Source organism: Delphinapterus leucas, chromosome 7 (genome assembly GCF_059928025.1).
Source record: "Delphinapterus leucas isolate spDelLeu-1000000601 "Yukka" chromosome 7, BTC_Dleu_Yukka2, whole genome shotgun sequence".
NCBI classification, from domain to species: Eukaryota; Metazoa; Chordata; class Mammalia; order Artiodactyla; family Monodontidae; genus Delphinapterus; species Delphinapterus leucas.
This window is the reverse complement of record NC_143135.1, coordinates 24,301,456-24,321,122: the sequence shown is the minus strand read 5'-3', so window position 1 is coordinate 24,321,122 and position 19,667 is coordinate 24,301,456. Positions and strand designations below refer to the sequence as shown.

At 47.7% G+C, this 19,667-nt stretch overlaps 1 protein-coding gene across 10 annotated transcripts in view; it reads right to left on the bottom strand.

The window, feature by feature from the left end:
• The window catches only part of ABTB2 (ankyrin repeat and BTB domain containing 2), a 181,722-nt gene that overhangs the window by 42,080 nt on the left and 119,975 nt on the right, over positions 1-19,667 (bottom strand). For 9 of the 10 annotated variants that reach the window (XR_016393803.1, XM_089914961.1, XM_089914960.1 and 6 more), the window contains exon 2: positions 5,753-5,899. The exons of the other annotated variant lie outside the window; for it this stretch is intronic. Coding sequence is in view for 8 of the 9 variants with exons in the window: in XM_089914961.1 (XP_089771087.1) it covers positions 5,753-5,899 (147 nt within the window). In the remaining variant the exon portion in view is untranslated. The remainder of the gene's footprint in view (positions 1-5,752; positions 5,900-19,667) is intronic. 10 annotated transcript variants of the gene reach the window in all.

Sequence of the window (19,667 nt, the reverse complement as noted above, 5' to 3'; positions counted from 1 at the left end):
CTCGGCAAACATTTGGAGGATGAAAAAGTAGCCTTACACATTCATTTCATTTAAGATACAACTTCTGGTGGGGCCTGACTTGAGCTCGTTAGCTGCCAAGTTCTCCCATGACAGCCACAGCAGCAACGCTTGTTTCCAAGCAGGGACAATGACAGCCCTGGAATTGGAGATCTCCACTGGGAAAGAGCCCTCCATGCCACCCCCAGGTCCTCACTCCTCTCTACAAAGCGGACTCTGCTCATCCCGCAGTTGTAGCTCAGCTGCCTGGGTGCCTGCTGCCAGACCCCAGGGCCAGGAGGGCTGAGGGCACTGAGTTCCTGATGCCTGGTTCCCACCCCCCAAACTCTAATTTAATTGGTCTGGGGCAGGACCCAGGCGTCTGTATTTTGTAAAAGTTCCCTCAGTGAATCTAACCTCCAGTCAGGTTTGAGAATCACCAGGTAGGCGAATGAGCGCATAGATTCTGGATTAAGACTTGCCTGGCTTCCAGTCAGGGCTCTGCTATTTCTATCCTGTGTGCTTTACGTAGTAAGTTACTTAACAAAGCCTTGGTTTCCTTATCTGTAAAATGGAAATAATCGTTTCTAACCTAAAAATCCTGAGGATTCAAATAAATAACAAACATAAAGCACTTAACATCATGCTTGGCACAGAGTAAGTGCTTGGTAAAGTTAAATATATCACCATTATTGTTACTGTCTTTTGTTAGTAATCCTCTATCCTACAGGCCACCTCGTGGTACTCTTCCTTCCGGGACCTCTGCCTGCAGTCAAGCACTGCCCCTCATTTCCCAGGACAGGAGGATTCCAGCCCTGCCCTCAGGCTCCTGGGTAGTAGAAACTGGCATCGACAACCCCAGGCCAAGCCGTCTCCCAGCAGCTAGCTGTAGAGCTAAGTTGGCTGCAATAAGTTGAAATCTGGCTCCCGTTTCTCCAGGTCTAAATGTCATAACTGTTAGCATGACCACAGGACCACAAGGAGGAGAATTCAAAGAGTCCCCGATAGCATCGAAGAAATCTTGTTGAAATATCATTTCAAAGACTCGACAAGGTAGAAGTCATTACCATTAATTACGTTTAAGATGGTTTCGTTGTTCCTGGTGTAGAACCCTTGGCAGCACATTTCCAGACAGTATGCAGGCAAAAAAATCGAGGAAGGAATAGGAATACCTCCTAACAGCTCCCTAAAAGGGAAGCCAGGAACAGAGAGGCCTTCCGAAGGTTTGGGAAGCCATGAAGGCAGCAGAATGGTGACTGGAGATGGAGTCCCCGGACACTTTGCTCCAGGCCCAGCTTCGGGTTTTGGTGTCTCTCAAAGACCAAAGAGACAGATGCCTGCAGACAACTCTGATCAGGCATCTAAAAAACTTAAGCTGCGCTGCAAGTCCAGGTTACGGGGCAAAGACAGCCACTTGTTTTGGATGTTCTCCCAGAGGGATTTTCCTCCCTGCCACCTTCTATTTTCTAGGCTTCAAGACAGACATGAAAAGATAAGACAAAATCTCTAAAAAAAAATCTCTTTACAGCCACCCCATAAGGGAGGCATTTCCATTTTACAGATGAGGACACAGGCTACACAAGTTAAGTGATTTGTCCAGTGGCACAAGCAGGACTTGAACTGGGGTCCCTGTGTCCCAAACGCATGTTCTCGACCACTGTGACACTGCTGCTTGAAGTGTGGTCTGCACACTGCGACAGGTCTGTGAACTGGGACAGGTGTGCAAACTGGTTACTGGTTCGGAAGTTCATTTCAGAAACTGAGAGTGAGCTTGAAAGAAATTCCAGAGCAATCCGACAGAGTGATTTCATGCCTACTTAATCCAATTAATAAAATAAAACGGCTTGCATCTTACCTGTGCTTTATTTCATATTTCTAAACGTTCCTTTTTATTGTATTTTATAAAAGTTTCAGGTTGCAACAAAGCTGGGGGGATACCATCCCTGACCTGCTACCACAGTGAGTTTCAGAAGCTGTGGCCCAACGGGGCTGTGCTCTTGGTTTGGTACAGCTGGGCACTCCTCAGAGCTGCTTCTGAGACATCCTTGTACTTGAGAATCAATTGACCCTAAGCTTGATGAGACCTCGGTCTGAAGCCCATAAACACCCACAAGTATGGAGAAACAAGCCCTCCCTGCTTGTTAATCATGAGAGCCCTGAGCAGAGGTGCTACGGCTTCCCTCTGGTCTGTCCAACCTGCATCAGGAGCCATCGAATAAAAAGAGAGTGGGAGGGCCTGGGATTCAGCACTGTCTCCCAAATGAGGCCCATACCATCTGGCTCCCTTTGAAAAGAAGTGTTTTGTTTATTTCTTATTCCCTTCCATTTACCTTCTCATAGGTAGAGAGGGACAGAGGAAAATACAAGTGCCCGAGCTCCCTATGCAGATGGACCTGATACAAGAATGAGACTTCCTGACCTACCTGGCAGGCTGGTCCTGGCCAGGTGCAGGGAGAGAGCGGATGTTAAAGCCGGGCTAAACTCTAAGGTACGAGGTGCTCAGCGCCAAGTATCACTAGCCTCATTAAGCTCTGTAGTCTTGAAGAGAAAAACTGTGGTATCTGCTTCCACCTTCACAACGATTAGCAGAAACCCTGGTTTCAGAGCGAGGGAGCTCGGGCATCTTGGCGCATGACACAGCCTGCTTGGTTGTCGGTGAAAGATGCTCTGGGGATCCTTCTTCCCTTTGGTCTGAGGAGTGGCTGAGCCAGGATGGGGACCAATCCTAGGTGGGTTTTAGGAGGCAAAAACTGGACGATAGAGAACTTATTCTTACACACACACACACACGCGCGCGCACACACACACACACACCCCAATACACAGCTTAGGTCCTGTCCTCATCACTAGCGATACATACACCAGGGGATACAACAGAGAAAGTCTTCATTCTCGTGAAGCTGAAGTTCTAATCACATGAGGAAGATGACCAACTATTCACAAGTAAATATATAATCAATGCCAAGTGTCCACTAGTGCCTTGAATAAACCAAAGCCGTAAGATGGGAGGCAGAGAACGAGGGTGGGACCCTTAACCTCTGCAGGGTGCTCAGGAAAGGCCTGTCTAGTAAGTGTTATTGGGCAGAGACTAAGAACGTGCCATATTTGGACAACTGGAGGAAAAGGTCACAGGCAGAGGAACAGCTAGTTCAAAGGCCCTGGGGTGGGAGGATCTTAGGAAGCCAGGAGGCCAGGAGGCCAGGGTGGCTGGAGCACAGTCAACAAGAGAAGAACAGAAGACGAGGAAGGCAGATCATATGTCCAATCCTGGACTTCACTGAGTGTGCTGGGAAGCCGTGGGGGTAACTGAGAGGATACTGAGCAGATGAGTGACATATGCAATCTGGGTTTTAAACATCCCTGGCTTGGCCCGAGTTGGTAGCCCTGGAAGTGGTGACGGGGCAAACTTAAACTTGGGATAGTTTTAGAAGGTAGAACTGATTGGACTTGGTCCCTGGGCTGAATGGTAAGGACAAGCCCTTCCCGAGGGAAGTTTCTGAATGCTCGCCTTGTGCCTGACTGTGGATTGTAAGGGGCACAGAGACCACTACAACAAAAGGCTCTATGATAAAAGTCAAGATCAGATTCCGATCTTATGTATGTATGTATGTATGGCTGCAATGGGTCTTCGTTGCTGCACACGGGCTTTCTCTAGCTGCAGCGAGCGAGGGCTACTCTTCGTTGCAGTGCGCGGGCTTCTCATTGTGGTGGCTTCTCTTGTTGCGGAGCACAGGCTCTAGGCGCACGGGCTTCAGTAGTTGTGGTGCACGGGCTCAACAGTTGTGGCTCGCGGGCTCTAGAGCACATGCTCAGTAGTTGTGGCGCATGGGCTTAGTTGCTCTGCGGCATGTGGGATCTTCCTGGACCAGGGCTCGAACCCGTGTACCCTGTATTGGTAAGCGGATTCTTTTTTTTTTTTTAATTTTACTTATTTATTTTTTTATTTTTGGCTGTGTTGGGTCTTCATTTCTCTGCGAGGGCTTTCTCTAGTTGCGGCGAGTGGGGGCCACTCTTCATCGCGGTGTGCGGGCCTCTGTCACGGCCTCTCTTGTTGCAGAGCACAAGCTCCAGACGCGTAGGCTCAGTAGTTGTGGCTCATGGGCCCAGTTGCTCCGTGGCATGTGGGATCTTCCCAGACCACGGCTCGAACCCGTGTCCCCTGCATTGGCAGGCAGATTCTCAACCACTGCACCACCAGGGAAGCCCCTGGTAGGCGGATTCTTAACCACTGTGTTAGCAGTGAAGTCCCCAGATTCCGATCTTGACCTCAGCTGCCCTGAGATGCTGGTGGCTGGGCTGCTAGTCACGTCTACGAAGCCCATAGCCCTAAGTAATTTAGAGCTTTGCTAAAGTCAGACACAGCAGGAGTCAAGCCCCCTTTCTGATTCTTATTTGCAACCTGACTGGGGGAAAATGACTTTTCTTCTCTAAGCTTCGGTTCATCAGGACTACCTTGCTGAGTCGTTTTGCACAGTAAATGAGATCATGTGATGAAGGCACTTCATACAGTGTCTTGCACATAGTATGTGCTCACTTAATGTTCAAAATGCAAAACAAAATCAAGGTATTCTCCAGTGGACTGAGGCCTAAGTGTGTCCCTCACTGTTCTCAGGCCAAGAGAGTTCACCAAACAGACTGCGCATAGCCCCAAAGACAGCCCACCGTCCAGGAGACATTCCTCAGGGGTGGGGATCAAGCCATACACCCAAGCCCACTTCTTGCAGGGTCCTCAAGAGGCAGGGGACCCAGGTGGCCATGCTGGAATGCCCCGAGGAGACAGAAAGCTCAAAGTCCTGCTTTCTGTTCCAGCCTTATTACCAATCTGCTCTGTGACCTTGAATCAGGCACCTTCACTTCCTGTCCTGGGAAGGGAAGGAAGGGGGCGGGGGGGAAGGGAGGAAGCTGTGTCCTAAAGAAACAGAACGGCTTGCCATTCACTATTCAGGGGCCAGAAACCTCAAAGAAATCACAAGTGGAAAAGGCTGGAGCAGAGTGAAACTCCATCTGTTTCCACACTGTGTGCTATACGACCCTTGGCATGTGTCCCCGCCCTCCGCTGGGTGGTCTCATGACCCCGGGAGGAGCATGCAGTTTGATTTCTCAAATAATTGGGATAATGAGAGGGAGAGATCGGGAGACACGGGGATCTCATGCCTCCTAACACGATCTTCTGAAACAGCTGCCAAACAGTAATGACCTAGACCCCAGGGTTTCCCGCTGTGTTCCAGAGAGCCCTGAGGTCCTGGGAGATGCGCAGGGTACCGCAGGGCTGAGACCACTGATCAGGTCCTCCTTCAGCCAGAGAAGCTCAGCTTTTTTCTTTCTTTTTCTGTGACGAGGTTTCGGGAGGTGCTTTCTTTCAAATACTGGTTGTAAATTCAGAGCCCTTGGGGCCAGGCAGGTAAAATAAATAAATGAGACAGGCCAGCTACGAGAGACCGAGGCACGTGGCAATGTAGGGAATGCCTTCTGTCGCCTTAGCTGCCACTCAGCTCCCCCTGATCGCTGCCATGCAGGAATGGGGCGCAGCAGTGCCAGATCGTCTGATTTCTCTAGAGAAACGAGAGATCCAAATTTGGATGTGATTAAATGCACCTGCCAACTAAAGCACACATGTCTGTGGGCCACCAGTTTACAACCTCTGGCTTTCAGAGAAGGTAAGGAGCGTGGAGGAGAAGGAGGAAGCCAGGACCCGGAAGCTGGGCTCTTCCCTGACTCTCCCTTGGAGCCAGCAGACCGTGGGTGCCCCACTTACTCAGCTCCGAGATGCTCCCCACACAGGTGGCCAGGAGGGACTGCTCCAGGGTCCGGAGCTCCAGCTGCGCGTAGGCATCGGCGCGCTCGTCGTGGCCCAGGGACCCGCCGTTGTAGGGACTGAAGTACGCAGGGAGGGAGAGGACACCTGTGGGGAAACATGGTGGACAGTGTCAACGAAAATAATCAATAAACAATCAATAGTAAGAATAGCAAAGAGTTTTATTTGAGCCAAACTGAGGACTAGCCCAGAAGCCCACTGTCTAGGTTACTCCGAGAAGCCTCTCTGGAGAAGCAGGGTTTTCAGCACAGTTCTATATCTTGTCAGAACAAAGAATATTAAACAAGTCTGGGTTACATTTCTTCAAGGTTAGAAAAAGAAAAAAAAGAACAGACCAGCACGTACATAGCAAGTCGGTATGCCTTAGCATCTGGGAAGGGAGTCTTTTTTTTTTTTAAACATCTTTATTGGAGTATAATTGCTTTACAATGGTGTGTTAGTTTCTGCTTTATAACAAAGTGTGGGAAGGGAGTCTTATCATCCAAAGAGGACCAGCATTGGCATCCCAGGAAGGGGGGCATTTAATCTTTATTTTTAACCTAGACGTTATTTACTTCTGGTCAATGTGCCCTTTTCTTTAATAATTAAAGCCGACGTACAATGTATGTTCGATAGGCCACAAACAGGCTATTTTAGTTAGCATAAAACTCAAGTTAACTCATGTATAAGCCAGAATGACTTCCCTATATGTCAATATGTGAAAATGTCTTTTATCAACAAGTCACCTGAGGATGGAAGCAAAGCTCAAAGGCCACAGCTCTGCTCCCTGTCTGGTCGAGTGCGGGTGGTGGGCAAATTGCAAGGCTCCACTTAGGACAGCTGACTTTTCACTGTGGGCGGTGCTGCAAGAGCCAGGATGAGGGCGGCCCACCTGTAGATGTGGTTTAAAGCAAGTGGAGACCATCCTTTCTTGGAGCTGCACAAGGAACTGGCCTTCAGAGGCTGGTGGGCCATATAAGCATTCATTCATTCCTTCCCTGCTTCGCTTGCTGAATATCCAAAGTGCCTCACTCAGCCCAGGGATTCTGCTGCCTTTAGGATTCCGGGGTGACAAAGAGACCTGGCTTTGTCTTCACCGAGCTCAGTGGATGGGGCGTCAGATGTAAACTGTTCACCCTGCCCACCCAAAGGGCAGCATCACCCTTGGAGTCCTCCCACTTCCTCATGCTGCCCCCCCCCCCTTCCTTCTTCAAGCCAAGAATAGGACCAGGAGAAATCACAGAGAAAAGGATGCTGCTTTCCCCACTCCACGAAGGGGACTCATCCAGCCACTGGCCAAGGCCAATTAGCGTTTTTCATTAGCACTTCAACAATAGAGGAGCAGAGCTGTCAGAATCAATCCCAGGGGGTGACAGCCTGTAAATTTCTCCAACTCACTGTGTGGCTTCTTAGAAAGCACCAGAAAAGCAAAATCAGACTGGCTTAAAATTACATGTTGGTTCTTAAGAGCATGTGGCCACAAAGATTCCCAATTTTTGGTAACTGCCTCTTCTTCGATCAAGGCTTCTTTGTCCAACCCCCTTGAACTTTTTTTTTTGACCCACAGGAATTTATTTTAGTCACTTTTGGGAAAATCTCTTAAAATTCCTTGAGATAACAGAAGAGCCCCTGGGATGTGGCCAAATCCAGGCTAGACTTCCCTATCCTGTACCCAGAAACGTCATAAGGATGACAACAGCCATAGGTCCTGCAGCAGAGAGGTTAACACAGGGCCTTGGAGCTGGAACATTTGGGCTCATGATTCTAGCTCTGTCACTTAAACCAGCGGTGTTACCTTGGGCAAGTTACTTCACTTCTCTGTGCCTCAGATTCCTCATGTGTTAACTAGAGGTAACAAAAGTTACCTAGCTCACGGTGTGGCCGTGAGTTGCCAGATGTCCACGTGTGGACTGCTGCGTGGCTCAGAGTAAGTGCTCTTGCTATTATTTTTCCTATGTGCTGGGAACGCAGGCTTTAGGTACACTATCTCATTTATTCTTTCAACAAGGTGGGCACTGCTGTCTCCATTTTAGATAATGTGCAGAGAGTCTGAATAACTTGCTCTACCAAGTGGCAGAGCTAGGATTCAAATCCAAGTCTGACTGGCTCTAGAATGTATACGCTTCACCTCTCTGTTAGCCCAGATTCAATGAACACACCACCAAGCTCACCTACGGCTGTCCCGATTCAGTGTTATTCCTGCTTGGTTCACCCATGGAAGCCCCACTGCTGGGCCTCATGTGCTCTTTTATGGGGCAAACGCACATGGCAGCCTTCCTCCTGCCCAGATCCCGGCAGCGTTCTTTGGCCATGCTCTAGGTTCGGCTGCCCGTCAGCCCTGCCCTCCTAGCCTGCCCCTCCCCTGACCCAGCCTCCCTGCCCTCCCCAGCACTGCCTCACTGCCCTCGCCAGCACTGCCTCACTGCCCTGCTGTGTGGCTGGGACCTGCCGCTCTGAATCTCCCTCCGACCCCTCCAGGATGGCAGCGGCAACGGACTCCCGATCTGGGCGCTGGTTCGGCAAAGCAGGGCATCAAAGCACTTCCTCAAAGCTCTGTTTCCAGTGGAAGGAGGAGGGCATGACTAGGTTCCCCCTGCCCCCAGCCCTGTCCCCAAAGCAGAACCTCTCCTTGACAGCTGAGGACCCAAACGCATGAGGAAGATCTGGCTCTGAGCATTAAAACAAGTAGTGAAACAAAAGACCACCCTCCCATCCCCACCCGGAACTACAAGCTCAAACCCACGGGCAGCCCAAATGTTTGGGAGGGCTTCTACGCATCTACGGGTCTAACTCAGGCCCTGCTCTTCCTCTTCTCTTCATTATTAATCCACAGAAACAACGCTAGGGACGTGTGGATCAAATTTACAGAGCTTAGGGCAAGGGAATAGGAAATTCAGCTGATTTGTCAAAGGATTCCCAGAGAGAAATATTATGTCAATGGATCTAGTAACAAGAGCTTGCAGCTCCATTAATAATAGTCCCTATTTTCCCAGTCATCGCCCACCCAAAGGGGTTTTCATTTAATACCGTGGCAAAAGTAATTATGAGCCTATTATTACTAATAGTAATTGATAGCATCACAGCTTTTGCATAGTACCTTTTGCTTTTAAGGGACTTCGAACACTGAGGAGTACATAATTTATTCTTCCAGCAAGGGAGGTAGAGAGGTCATTATCAGTAATAGCCACTGATAACATTTTTTTTTTTTTTTTTTTTTGCGGTACGCGGGCCTCTCACTGTTGTGGCCTCTCCCGTTGCGGAGCACAGGCTCCGGACGTGCAGGCTCAGCGGCCATGGCTCACAGGTGCAGCCGCTCCGTGGCATGTGGGATCTTCCCGGATCGGGGCACGAACCCGTGTCCCCCTGCATCGGCAGGTGGACTCCCAACCACTGCGCCACCACGGAAGCCCCACTGCTGACTTTTAAAGAGTGCTCACTATGTGCCAAGACTGTGATAACTTTATATGCATGATCACGTGCAATTCCCAAGGCTTCATGAAGTACTGTTTGCACCCATCTTATAGATGAGAAAACCAAGGGTCCCGCCCCCAAAGTTAAGTGACTTGCCCAAGGTTACTGAGGGTCTGAAACTGAACTGGGGCTAGAATCTCAACATCTTGATTCTCAAGCTGTTGAAATGAAATGACGTCCTAACTTTGGCCCCCTTGTCTTTAGTTAAAGAGCACAAGGATATGTGAGAGAAAAGGGGTTCTGTTCTGTTTGCGCCTGGGGTCTGATAGGAGGAAATATAAAGACCCAGAAATACAACTTTCTTTTAATGTGCCTGCAGGCACCGCCTGCTAAGGAACCCTGGAGGCCTCACGTAAAGCTCTTACAGACTGAAGGCCATCTCTCTTATTCCCTCTGATCTTTCCAGAATGCAGTTCCACAGGCTGCCTTCTGAATCTGCCCCCTTAAGAAAGCCTTTTTTGGACTTCCCTGGTGGCGCAGTGGTTAAGAATCCACCAGCCAATGCAGGGGACATGAGTTTGAGCCCTGGTCCGGGAAGATCCCACAGGCCGCGAAGCAACTAAGCCCGTGCGCCACAACTACTGAGCCTGCGCTCTAGAGCCCGCGAGCCACAACTACGGAAGCCCACGCGCCTAGAGCCCGTGCTCCAGAACAAGAGAAGCCACTGCAATGAGAAGCCCGCACACCGCAATGGAGACCCAACGTAGCTAAAAATAAATAAATAATTAAAAAAAAAAAAAGCCTTTTTTAAATGTCAATGTGAAATTCTTCTCTCTCCCACATAAGCCTGCTCCTCAGCCATTCTCACTGGAGATGGAAAACACTTGCCTTAAGTTCTCTCAACACTTCAGTGCCTTCTTTGCCCCACAGAAATTCCTGGCTTTAGGGGATGGGCCCAGGGCAAGGTCATTCTGGAAAAAGGGACTTCCAAAAAAAAAAAAAAACAGAAGAAAAGCAACCCCCCCCCCCCGTCCTCTGTTTACTAAATTCCTTAGAAAAAAATCTGTTTATTTCAGTCATGATGGAAAAAAAAGCATGCTGGAATGAAACCTGTATCCCTTTATTAATTAATAAGGACACCTCAAATCGATCCCTGCTGAACTCTGTAAAAGTTACAGAGAATACCCACGTGCGTCACTCAGATCGTTGCTGTGAAATGAACTCTGGAGTGTGAGGCAGGGAAGCAGTAGGCATGACCCAGGTACCCTCTGTCTCCCTTGTCTACAAAATCAGCATTTCTGTGGAAACAAGGTTCCACCCCAGTGTGCTCTGACTGTAGGTGAAGCCTCTACATTTCTCAATCTGAACACAGAACCACAATCTTCGGTCACTCAATTTTTCTCAAGCAGGTTGCCCAACCCTTGAATCTCGGAACTCATTACCTCATTCCCCAAAGCTTCCAGTCCCTTCTCTGAGCACAGCACCACATCCACCCAGTTGCCCAAGAACAGATCCGGTGAGTCATCCTTATCAACCCTCTTCCTCCTCCCCCCACACATCCAATCAACCACCAAACCTTGCTGCTCTCATTACCTTCGTATCTCAAAAATCCAGTCACTGCCGGTTCAGGCTACCATCTTCCCTCACTGGATACTGCAATAGCCCCTCCCCGTCTCCTCCCTCCGTCTCGCCCCATCCCTGACAATCCCTTACTCTGGTCACGCACTCTTATTTACTCTGGCTTTAAACTCTTCAATGACTGCCCACTGCCCTCACAAAGAGGTTCAAACACCTTTCTACAGATAAGAATAGATAATATTCTTCTTTCTTTCTATGATACTTAGAGATGAAAATAATTCTGCCAGTAAATAGGGAAATTCCCAGCACCTCTCAAGAAATCAGCAGAGTTAAGAAGCCTACGCACTGAAGAAAAGGAAACACTCCTGCACTGTTGGTGGGAGTATAAATTGATACAGCCACTATGGAGAACAGTATGGAGGTTCCTTAAAAACTGAAAATAGAACTACCATACGACCCAGCAATCCCACTACTGGGCAAATACCCTGAGAAAACCATATTTCAAAAAAAGTCATGTACCACAATGTTCATTGCAGCACTATTTACAATAGCCAGGACATAGAAGCAACCTAAGTGTCCATCAACAGATGAATGGATAAAGAAGATGTGGCACCTATATACAATGGAATATTACTCAGCCATAAAACGAAATGAAATTGAGTTATTTGTAGTGAGGTGGATGGACCTAGAATCTGTCATACAGAGTGAAGTCAGAAAGAGAAAAACAAATGCCGTATGCTAACACATATATGTGGCATCTAAAAAAAAAAAAAAAAAAGGTTCTAAGGAACCTAGGGGCAGGGCAGGAATAAAGATGCAGACATAGGGGCTTCCCTGGTGGCGCAGTGGTTGAGAGTCCGCCTGCTGATGCAGGGGACGCGGGTTCGTGCCCCGGTCCGGGAAGATCCCACATGCCGTGGAGCGGCTGGGCCCGTGAGCCATGGCTGCTGAGCCTGCATGTCCGGAGCCTGTGCTCCGCAACGGGAGAGGCCACAACAGTGAGAAGCCTCCGTAACGCAAAAAAAAAAAAAAAGATGCAGACATAGAGAGTGGACTTAAGGACACGGGGAGGGGGAAGGGTAAGCTGGGAGTAAGTGAGAGAGTGGCATTGACATATATACACTACCAAATGTAAAATAGATAGCTAGTGGGAAGCAGCTGCATGGCACAGGGAGATCAGCTCGGTGCTTTGTGACCACCTAGAGGGGTGGGATAGGGAGGCTGGGAGGGAATATGGGGATATATGTATATATATAGCTGATCCACTTTGTTATACAGCAGAAGCTAACACAACATGTAAAGCACTTATACTCCAATAAAGATGTTTTTTTAAAAAAAATAAATAAATAGGAAACAAAACAAAACAAAACAAAAAAAGAAGCCTACGCAGCACACCTGATCCTGGTTTCTGCAGGCTGTTTTCCGAGTTTGGTCACTTGGCTCTGCTCCAGCCCTGGGCTCCTTCCCAGGTGATTCTCCACCAGTGCCCAGAGAGGGCGCCATTGAGTCAGCTGGGAAACCCAATGCACAGAAGACTGGGAGTCCCGCCTTCTTGCTGGCTGCCAAGCAGGAATTCGACCTGGGTTTCTGCTGGCAGAGGTTGCCAGCTCCTCCAAGCAAGCAAGTAACAAGCCAGAAGCCAATGGACTGCACACTGGGTTGACAAACCAGATTTTCAGTGCTAAGGTTTTTCAGAAGCAGGGCTCAGCCCAAAGGCCAAATCGATGGGGATTTCATTCTCTTCTCTGTAAGACACAGGGGTCAATTGGGTGGCCTCTCAAGTCTGCTCCAGCACTGGGATCTTGCACTCCAACTGGCCCTTCTGTGGACTCTAGCACTAAAGTGCACCCCTTAAAACCTTTCCCCCCACTTTCATTCCACTATTTAATTTCTGAATTGTGGAAACAAATAGGCCCTGTTAGCATTATTTCCTGTGATTTAATTTCCCCCAAGTTATAACAACAGCCCAACAGACACAATACACACAAAATTGTAAACGTAAAGATGTCCTTTTTTTGTGAAAACTGGGTAGATTTACAGTTCAGTTTTTCTAACCAGTCATCGAAAGGCCATCAAGACTGTAACATAACTGTACCCCCAACCTGACAACCCATTTCCATTCCCAGGGCTCTCCACAGATTTGCAAATGTTCTTTTCAGGGCGCTGTGACTACAGTGGGCCCAGCGACCTGTGCAAGCCTGCGTGCCTGGCATCTTCTCCCACCCCTGCCCCCCGACACGCCCCACCAGACTCACTAGCCCCCTAGCTCAGGGAAGCTCATTTGTGAAGACAGCAAAGGCCACTGCCTGTCGCCTGTTTCTTTAAAATGAAACCCGGCATGCAGAGGATTACTCTTTTACTGCCCTTGAGAGGAAACTTGGCAGGGCGTCTTCTGCCACTTTTCTTAGGAGCTGGAAGCTTGGGTGGGGTTCAATCCATAAGCTTCTGAAAATAAAAATTATATTGCCCCACTGAACAGTTTCCAAATAGCCCACATAATCCAATCCTTTTTATTTTTTTTAAAGTGTTTCCATTCTCTGATCTGGAATTTTATATATAGTACGTTTAATGCTCGGTTGTTGCGTATTAGTCATACTGAAACAAAGTGCTGAAGACTTAAAGCTGGAATATTTTCCAGAGAGACCCAAATGGAGTATAAGGACAGTTGGTTCTTAAAAAAACCCACTTCACTGAATGGTATTTCTCCTGATATTCGAAGCCCAACGAGATTGGGGGATGCGTGTTGAAGCAAGGGGAAGATGAAGGAAATGAGGAAAACCTAGAAGTGGAATGAAATCTGCTTGACTTGATAAATCGTCAATCATCCCTGTAAAAATGATTCATCAAGAGTAATTGAAAGCTCATGTAATTCTCAGCCAGAACCCACCTAAAGATGAGACCGCCATACTGTGAGGCCCAAGAGTTCAAGTGAGGGGCAAAGGTTGGGAGACAGGAAGAGAGAAGAGTTGAGGTCTACACTGAGTTTGGGAAGCAGGTTTTAACCACGGGTTAGTAATGAACGGAATGAGCGACCCCATACTGAGTAGTACTCTATGCCATGAGTGGGATGAACCAGCATTTGAACCCACATGAAGACCCCACCAGGGGTCTCATTACAATTAGCTAGTACTGTTACTAACCCCATTTACCAATGAGGGACACTGAGGTTTAAATGGGCTGGGTCACTTGGTGAAGGTCACAGAGCTAGAAAATGGCCGAGGTGGGATTCAGACTCAGCCGGTCCATCCCGGGAGTCCACACTGCCTCTCACGTGGGGCTCTGCCCATTCAAGCCCAGGGACAGTTCTGTCACCACTCACCAGTCCAATTAGCACTGCCCGTTCCCCTTCTTCTTCAAGGTCAGGAAATTAAAAGCAGGCATAATCATGCTCTGGTTGACATCTCACTCTAAGTTATCAGAACTCCACCGGCTGAGGGTGGTCTTCCCGTTAAGAGAGGCCCAGAGGGCCAGGAGCTTACCATTAAACTGTGAAATAAAAATGCACATTTATGACTGCCCAGGGAGCCAGGGGCCAGAGAACCCAGGGCTAGCGAGATCAAAGGCTGTTGGAGTACAACACGCTTGTTGCCAGCGTCCCCAATTCTCTTAAAAAAATATATGCGGTAAAAATATAAGGTCAACACTGGGCTGCATTCATCTCTCTCTGGAGTCCTTGACAGTCTTGGGCCTTCTGGCGGCTGGGCGGGAGGATCTTGCTTGGGGAGCTGGCCTTGGGCTGCCTCTTTTCCCTCCAGTTGGTAGCAGCACCTCTGACCTCAGGGCTGGCTCACTCAGTTCTCAGAGGGGCTCTAAGCAGGGTGAGGGTTTAGATGGGGAGAGAGGCCACCATAAAATAATAGCCCAACAAAGCAGTGCGGGTGAGCCCAGAAAGTCTGCTAGGAATGTCGGCTCACTGGCATTTTGGTGATTTGTTTAATTAAGGTTCATATCATGTTTAATTAAGGTTCATATCAGAGACCCGGAGGATGAATATGCCCGTAAAAGAACTAGTAGAGATCATGGACTGCTGCTTAATTCTTTTGAAGTGAGAAAAGCCCTAGCGAAACGCAGCCTGTTCATTGCCATTTCCCCACCTTGCAAGAGAATAAAATAAAGCTACAGTAACCAAGCAGATCAATTTCAGGAAATTAAACCTAAAGATGAACTCTGGAAAACCCAGCAACCGTCACAACATCGGGGGGTATGGAGCAGAGAACTCACACGTGGACCACTGAGATTTTTCCTGTGGAAAAAGATCTCTGTTGTGTTTGGAGTACTTTTTAAGAGATTCTGGGTGGCCTCGCTCCAAAGTATTGATGTAACACATCAAGAACTTGAGCGACCCAGGAAGCATGAGTCTTGGAACTGCCACCTCTTAAAAAAAAAAAAATCCATCACATGACCATGGTCCTTTGTCAACTGCTGTCCTTGACCCATGGTGGCTGAGCATGCCAATTCCTGTGAGCCAAGGACAACAACCAGCCACTTTTGTATAAAGGCAACAACACATTTAAAACATAAACATACACAGTCATCACCCTAAAACATCAGCCCTTCCCCCAACCCATGCACACAACCACCAAGGTGAGAGTGGTTCTCTCTGCGCTAGGGCTATAAGAATGTTTTGAACTACTGTGCTTTTTAAACTTTTTACAAATATGATTTATTGGTGGTGTAAAAAGTGATTGTTATAAGAGAAACAGGGGACGTGGTGGGGGAGATGTACTTAGAGAGAGAAGAAGGTGATAGAATGTTTCTTCTGAGCATAGGAATAGCCATAATTTCAAATATGTTAGAAAGTTAGTTAACTGAAATTAAATTTTTATATAGGAAAACAAGAGAACGTTTAAAAAAATTACTATGATCTAATTACCTATAAAGAGCCCAGAATGGAGGTCATCTAACATAAAAGATAGTTATTTCTGCACGGGAGAACTTTAGATGATTTTTTTCTCCATTATTCTTCATGCTTTTTTTCTGCTGATTAACTAATGAACATATATATTTTAATAAAAACAAAACCATTGTTACAACTGTTGTGAGCTCATGGAGGAAAAAAAAGTAAATAGAAGGAAAACTTGATTGTTTTATATAAATATTAATTTTTAAAAAAAAGGTAAGGGAAAGAAACTCAGACAGAAACTGTTCTATATTCCTAAGCAGGAGGTGAGATTTTGTCTGCAAGTCTCATTCCAAGAATTGGCCTGAGAGCCAGCCCCTTCACCTGGCCAGATGGTAGGGACTCTGGGCCACTCAGAGGCCACTCAGGGGCACTTCCTCTGGTCCAGTCATGTACCCACTGGGCTGAGCCTGTGTGATCATGATGCAGCCACGTGGCAGTCTGGACCGCCAGTACTCTCAGTCGGTACGGGCTGCCACTTGCTGGGATTGAGGACAGGGAGAGCTGGGGGACATCCTCATGCTGCACCAAGTGTGAAAGGAGAGGCTTGCCACTACCAGTGCTGCTGGGGGTGGGGTGGGAGGTACCGGTGGGCCCGGGAATGGGAGAGAAGGCAAAGCACGTCCTGGGAGTGATCCCGGAGCTACTTCTCCAGTGAGAGCAGTGCTGCCTGCAAGTAAAAGAGGGGAGTGGGAGAAGTCTCCAAGTGTCAACTCAGAGGAAGGAGAGGGATAAATGAGCCCGAGCACCTGTAATACACACAAGTCATTCCTTAGGGGTTAAAAAAAAAAGAGGCAAATGTCACAAGGTCTAGGGCAGATGGCCAAGATATTTATTAATAGAACATGAATGCATCATTAGTCAGAAATGTGCTAGAGTCCTTCTAACAAATATAACCTGCTTCAGTCGGCTTTGGTTCCCATTCCAAATGACGCTATTAGACCCTCCAGATGATTTAAGAGCATGAATCAGAGGGAAGAAGGTTCAAAACTCAGCTATGAATCCTATTAGCTTTGTGACTTTGGACTAGTTAATTAACCTCTCTGAGCCTCAATTTGTTCATCTGTCTAATATGCCTAATAATAGCTCCGAATTCACTGATTATTTGAGAATTAAAAGAAGTTAAGTAAGTAAGCATTTAGTAAAATGCCTGACACATAGTAAGCATGTAATAAATGGTAATATCTTACAAATGGCCTCACAGATTCCCAGGGCCAAATAGCTTTGGGATAAAGCCATCAGATACCATATAAAAGTATTTCTATTCGACAGAAGTGATGGACCCTAGGCCAACCGATCCCATTATTTTCCTAAAGGCCTGTGCTGATACAGAATCATGCTTTATTCACCACGGATGGATCATTTATTCTGCATTCCTCCACTAATTTCTTCAACAACTGTTTACTGATGACCTAATAATCTGCTAAAAGTGGCTATGCTCTGGGGGTAGAAAAGTGAACAGGCCATAGTCTCTACCCTCTTGATGTTTGCCGTCTAGTGAAGGAGAGCAGACAGTATGCCAGCCAAGTCCATAATGAAAAGGGCTACATGGAGTCGGATCAAAGAGCCCAGAGGAGGGTCTCTAAGCAGACTACATAGGCCTAGTAGTCAAGGAAGGCTTCCTGGAGGAAGAGACACAGAGTAGATATCAGTCTAGTGAAGGGGTTGGATGGGTCTTCCAAGCAGAGGGAGGGCCTGTATAGGGAGGTTCTGGGGCAGCGATAGGTGGGGAGGGGCCCCCTGAGACTTGTCATGAAGCTGTGTTTGTAGAGCCAGCACATTATTCATACTTAGACTATGTGTTTATTCAGGGCAGCCTGGGAGGTGGCTAATGGAGATCACTGCCCTCTCTCCACCCACCCTTGGAGCCACTACGAAGCCGTGATCGGTGAACTTTTCCCGCAAAGGGTCAGAGTAAATATTTTTGGCTTTGCGGGTCTGTCACAGCTACTCAGCCCTGCCAGCGTAACGCGCATACACATAAACAAATGCGCGCAGATCTGTATTTTATATCACCTTCACGTGTCACAAACTAGTCTTCTTCTAGTACTTTTTCAACCATTTAAAAATGTAAAACTAATTTTTAGCTTGTAGGCCATACGAAAACAGGTGTCAGGTGGGATTTGGCCCCAGGGCCATGCTTGCTGACCCCTGTACTGATCCAGAGCCCCTCAGAGGGATGGAGAGGGGTAGCTCGGAGTGATGGGTGAGTGTGACAGGCCTCCGCGGGAGAGACCAGGGTGGATGGCACCAGTCACAGGACTCTAAGGGGCTGAGACTCTGTCCTGAGAGCAATGAGGACTCATTGAAGGGGTTTAAGCAATTGAATGACAGGGTCATAACGCACATTCAGACAGATAAATCCGGTAGCTGTATGGGAAAGGGATGGGAGAGGAGATTAGAGATTAGAGAGCCCCACTGCTGGCTGAAGACATCTTCTTTGCCAAGGAATGCATAGTCTAAAAATCCACCTGGGCCACTGCTTGGGCTCTTATTTCAATAAAGCTGCTCATTCCTTTTAGCTTTTGCATTAAGCACTTAAACATCAAAGTCAGAGGTAGCAGATTACATTTTTCGGAACTAAAATTCATTAAGGGATCATTTCTAAGACCAAATAAATGAAAACCATGTTTGACTACTTTTAAAATTGGTGATGTTCCCGGATCAACTTAAAGCAGTTAGCAAATTTCAATCTCAATCTTCATGGCTCCAGCAAATTTCAATCTCAATCTTTATGGCTCCAAAAGGCAATTCACAGAGAATGGGAGAATTCAACACGTGCCTTGAAATCTGGGCTGAAAAAAAACCCCCAATGCTAAGTGTGTTGGGGCACCAGAGCCCAGAGTTTAAGTCACTCCCTTCATAACTCATATATGGCAAATATGGACATACCCATGTACCAACCCGTCCCCATTCCCCTGCACAGAAAGGGTTGTTTGCAGGCAGTTAAATCCTATGGACAGAGAACACATTCTCTAAGGCCATGGGACCTTCTGTCCCAAGGTTGACTGATGGCTTCCAATATGGAAGAAGTATCCAAGTAGGCTCGGGGAATTTTAGCACTGTGCTATTCTTTTTTTTTTTTTTTTTTTTTTACTGTGCTATTCTTGTCACTCATTCACTTACTCAAATATTCATCACAGACCTATTCATCACACCGAGCTTGGTGCTAGGAATAGAGGTAAGATCCAGTTCCCTGGCTCTAGAGGACAGGAAAAATATGTAGACAGATAATTAAAAGGTACCATAATATGGGCTTCCCTGGTGGCGCAGTGGTTGAGAGTCTGTCTGCTAATGCAGGGGACACGGGTTCGAGCCCTGGTCTGGGAGGATCCCACATGCCGCGGAGCAACTAGGCCCGTGCGCCACAATTACTGAGCCTGCGCGTCTGGAGCCTGTGCTCCGCAACAAGAGAGGCCGCGACAGTGAGAGGCCCACGCACCGCGACGAAGAGTGGCCCCCACTTGCCACAACTAGAGAAAGCCCTCGCACAGAAATGAAGACCCAACACAGCAAAAATAAATTAATGAAGAGTGGCCCCCACTTGCCACAACTAGAGAAAGCCCTCGCACAGAAATGAAGACCCAACACAGCAAAAATAAATTAATTAATAAACTCCTACCCGCAACATCTAAAAAAAAAAGTACCGTAATAAATGCGAGAGGAGGGGTCTGCAGTAGGTACTAGAAGCTTGGAAGGAGTCTGAAGAGAGGGCTTTTGCTATGTGCTGTCAGCCAGCAAGGGAGGAAAAATAACAGGATGTTTCACAAAGCCACCCCTCCTCACTCCAAGAACCCCAAAGGGACCGTACAGACCTTATGAGTAGCAAACACTCCCCGGTCATCTCACGGCTGAGCGACGTCATGCAACATGGGAGTAGGTTGAGAAGGTGCAGCGAAAAGAAGCTCATTCATAGGAAGGAAGTCCCTGTAGAATGTTCATTCTCAGGAGGGGGACATCTCAAACCTCACTGTGTCACTTCCAGGA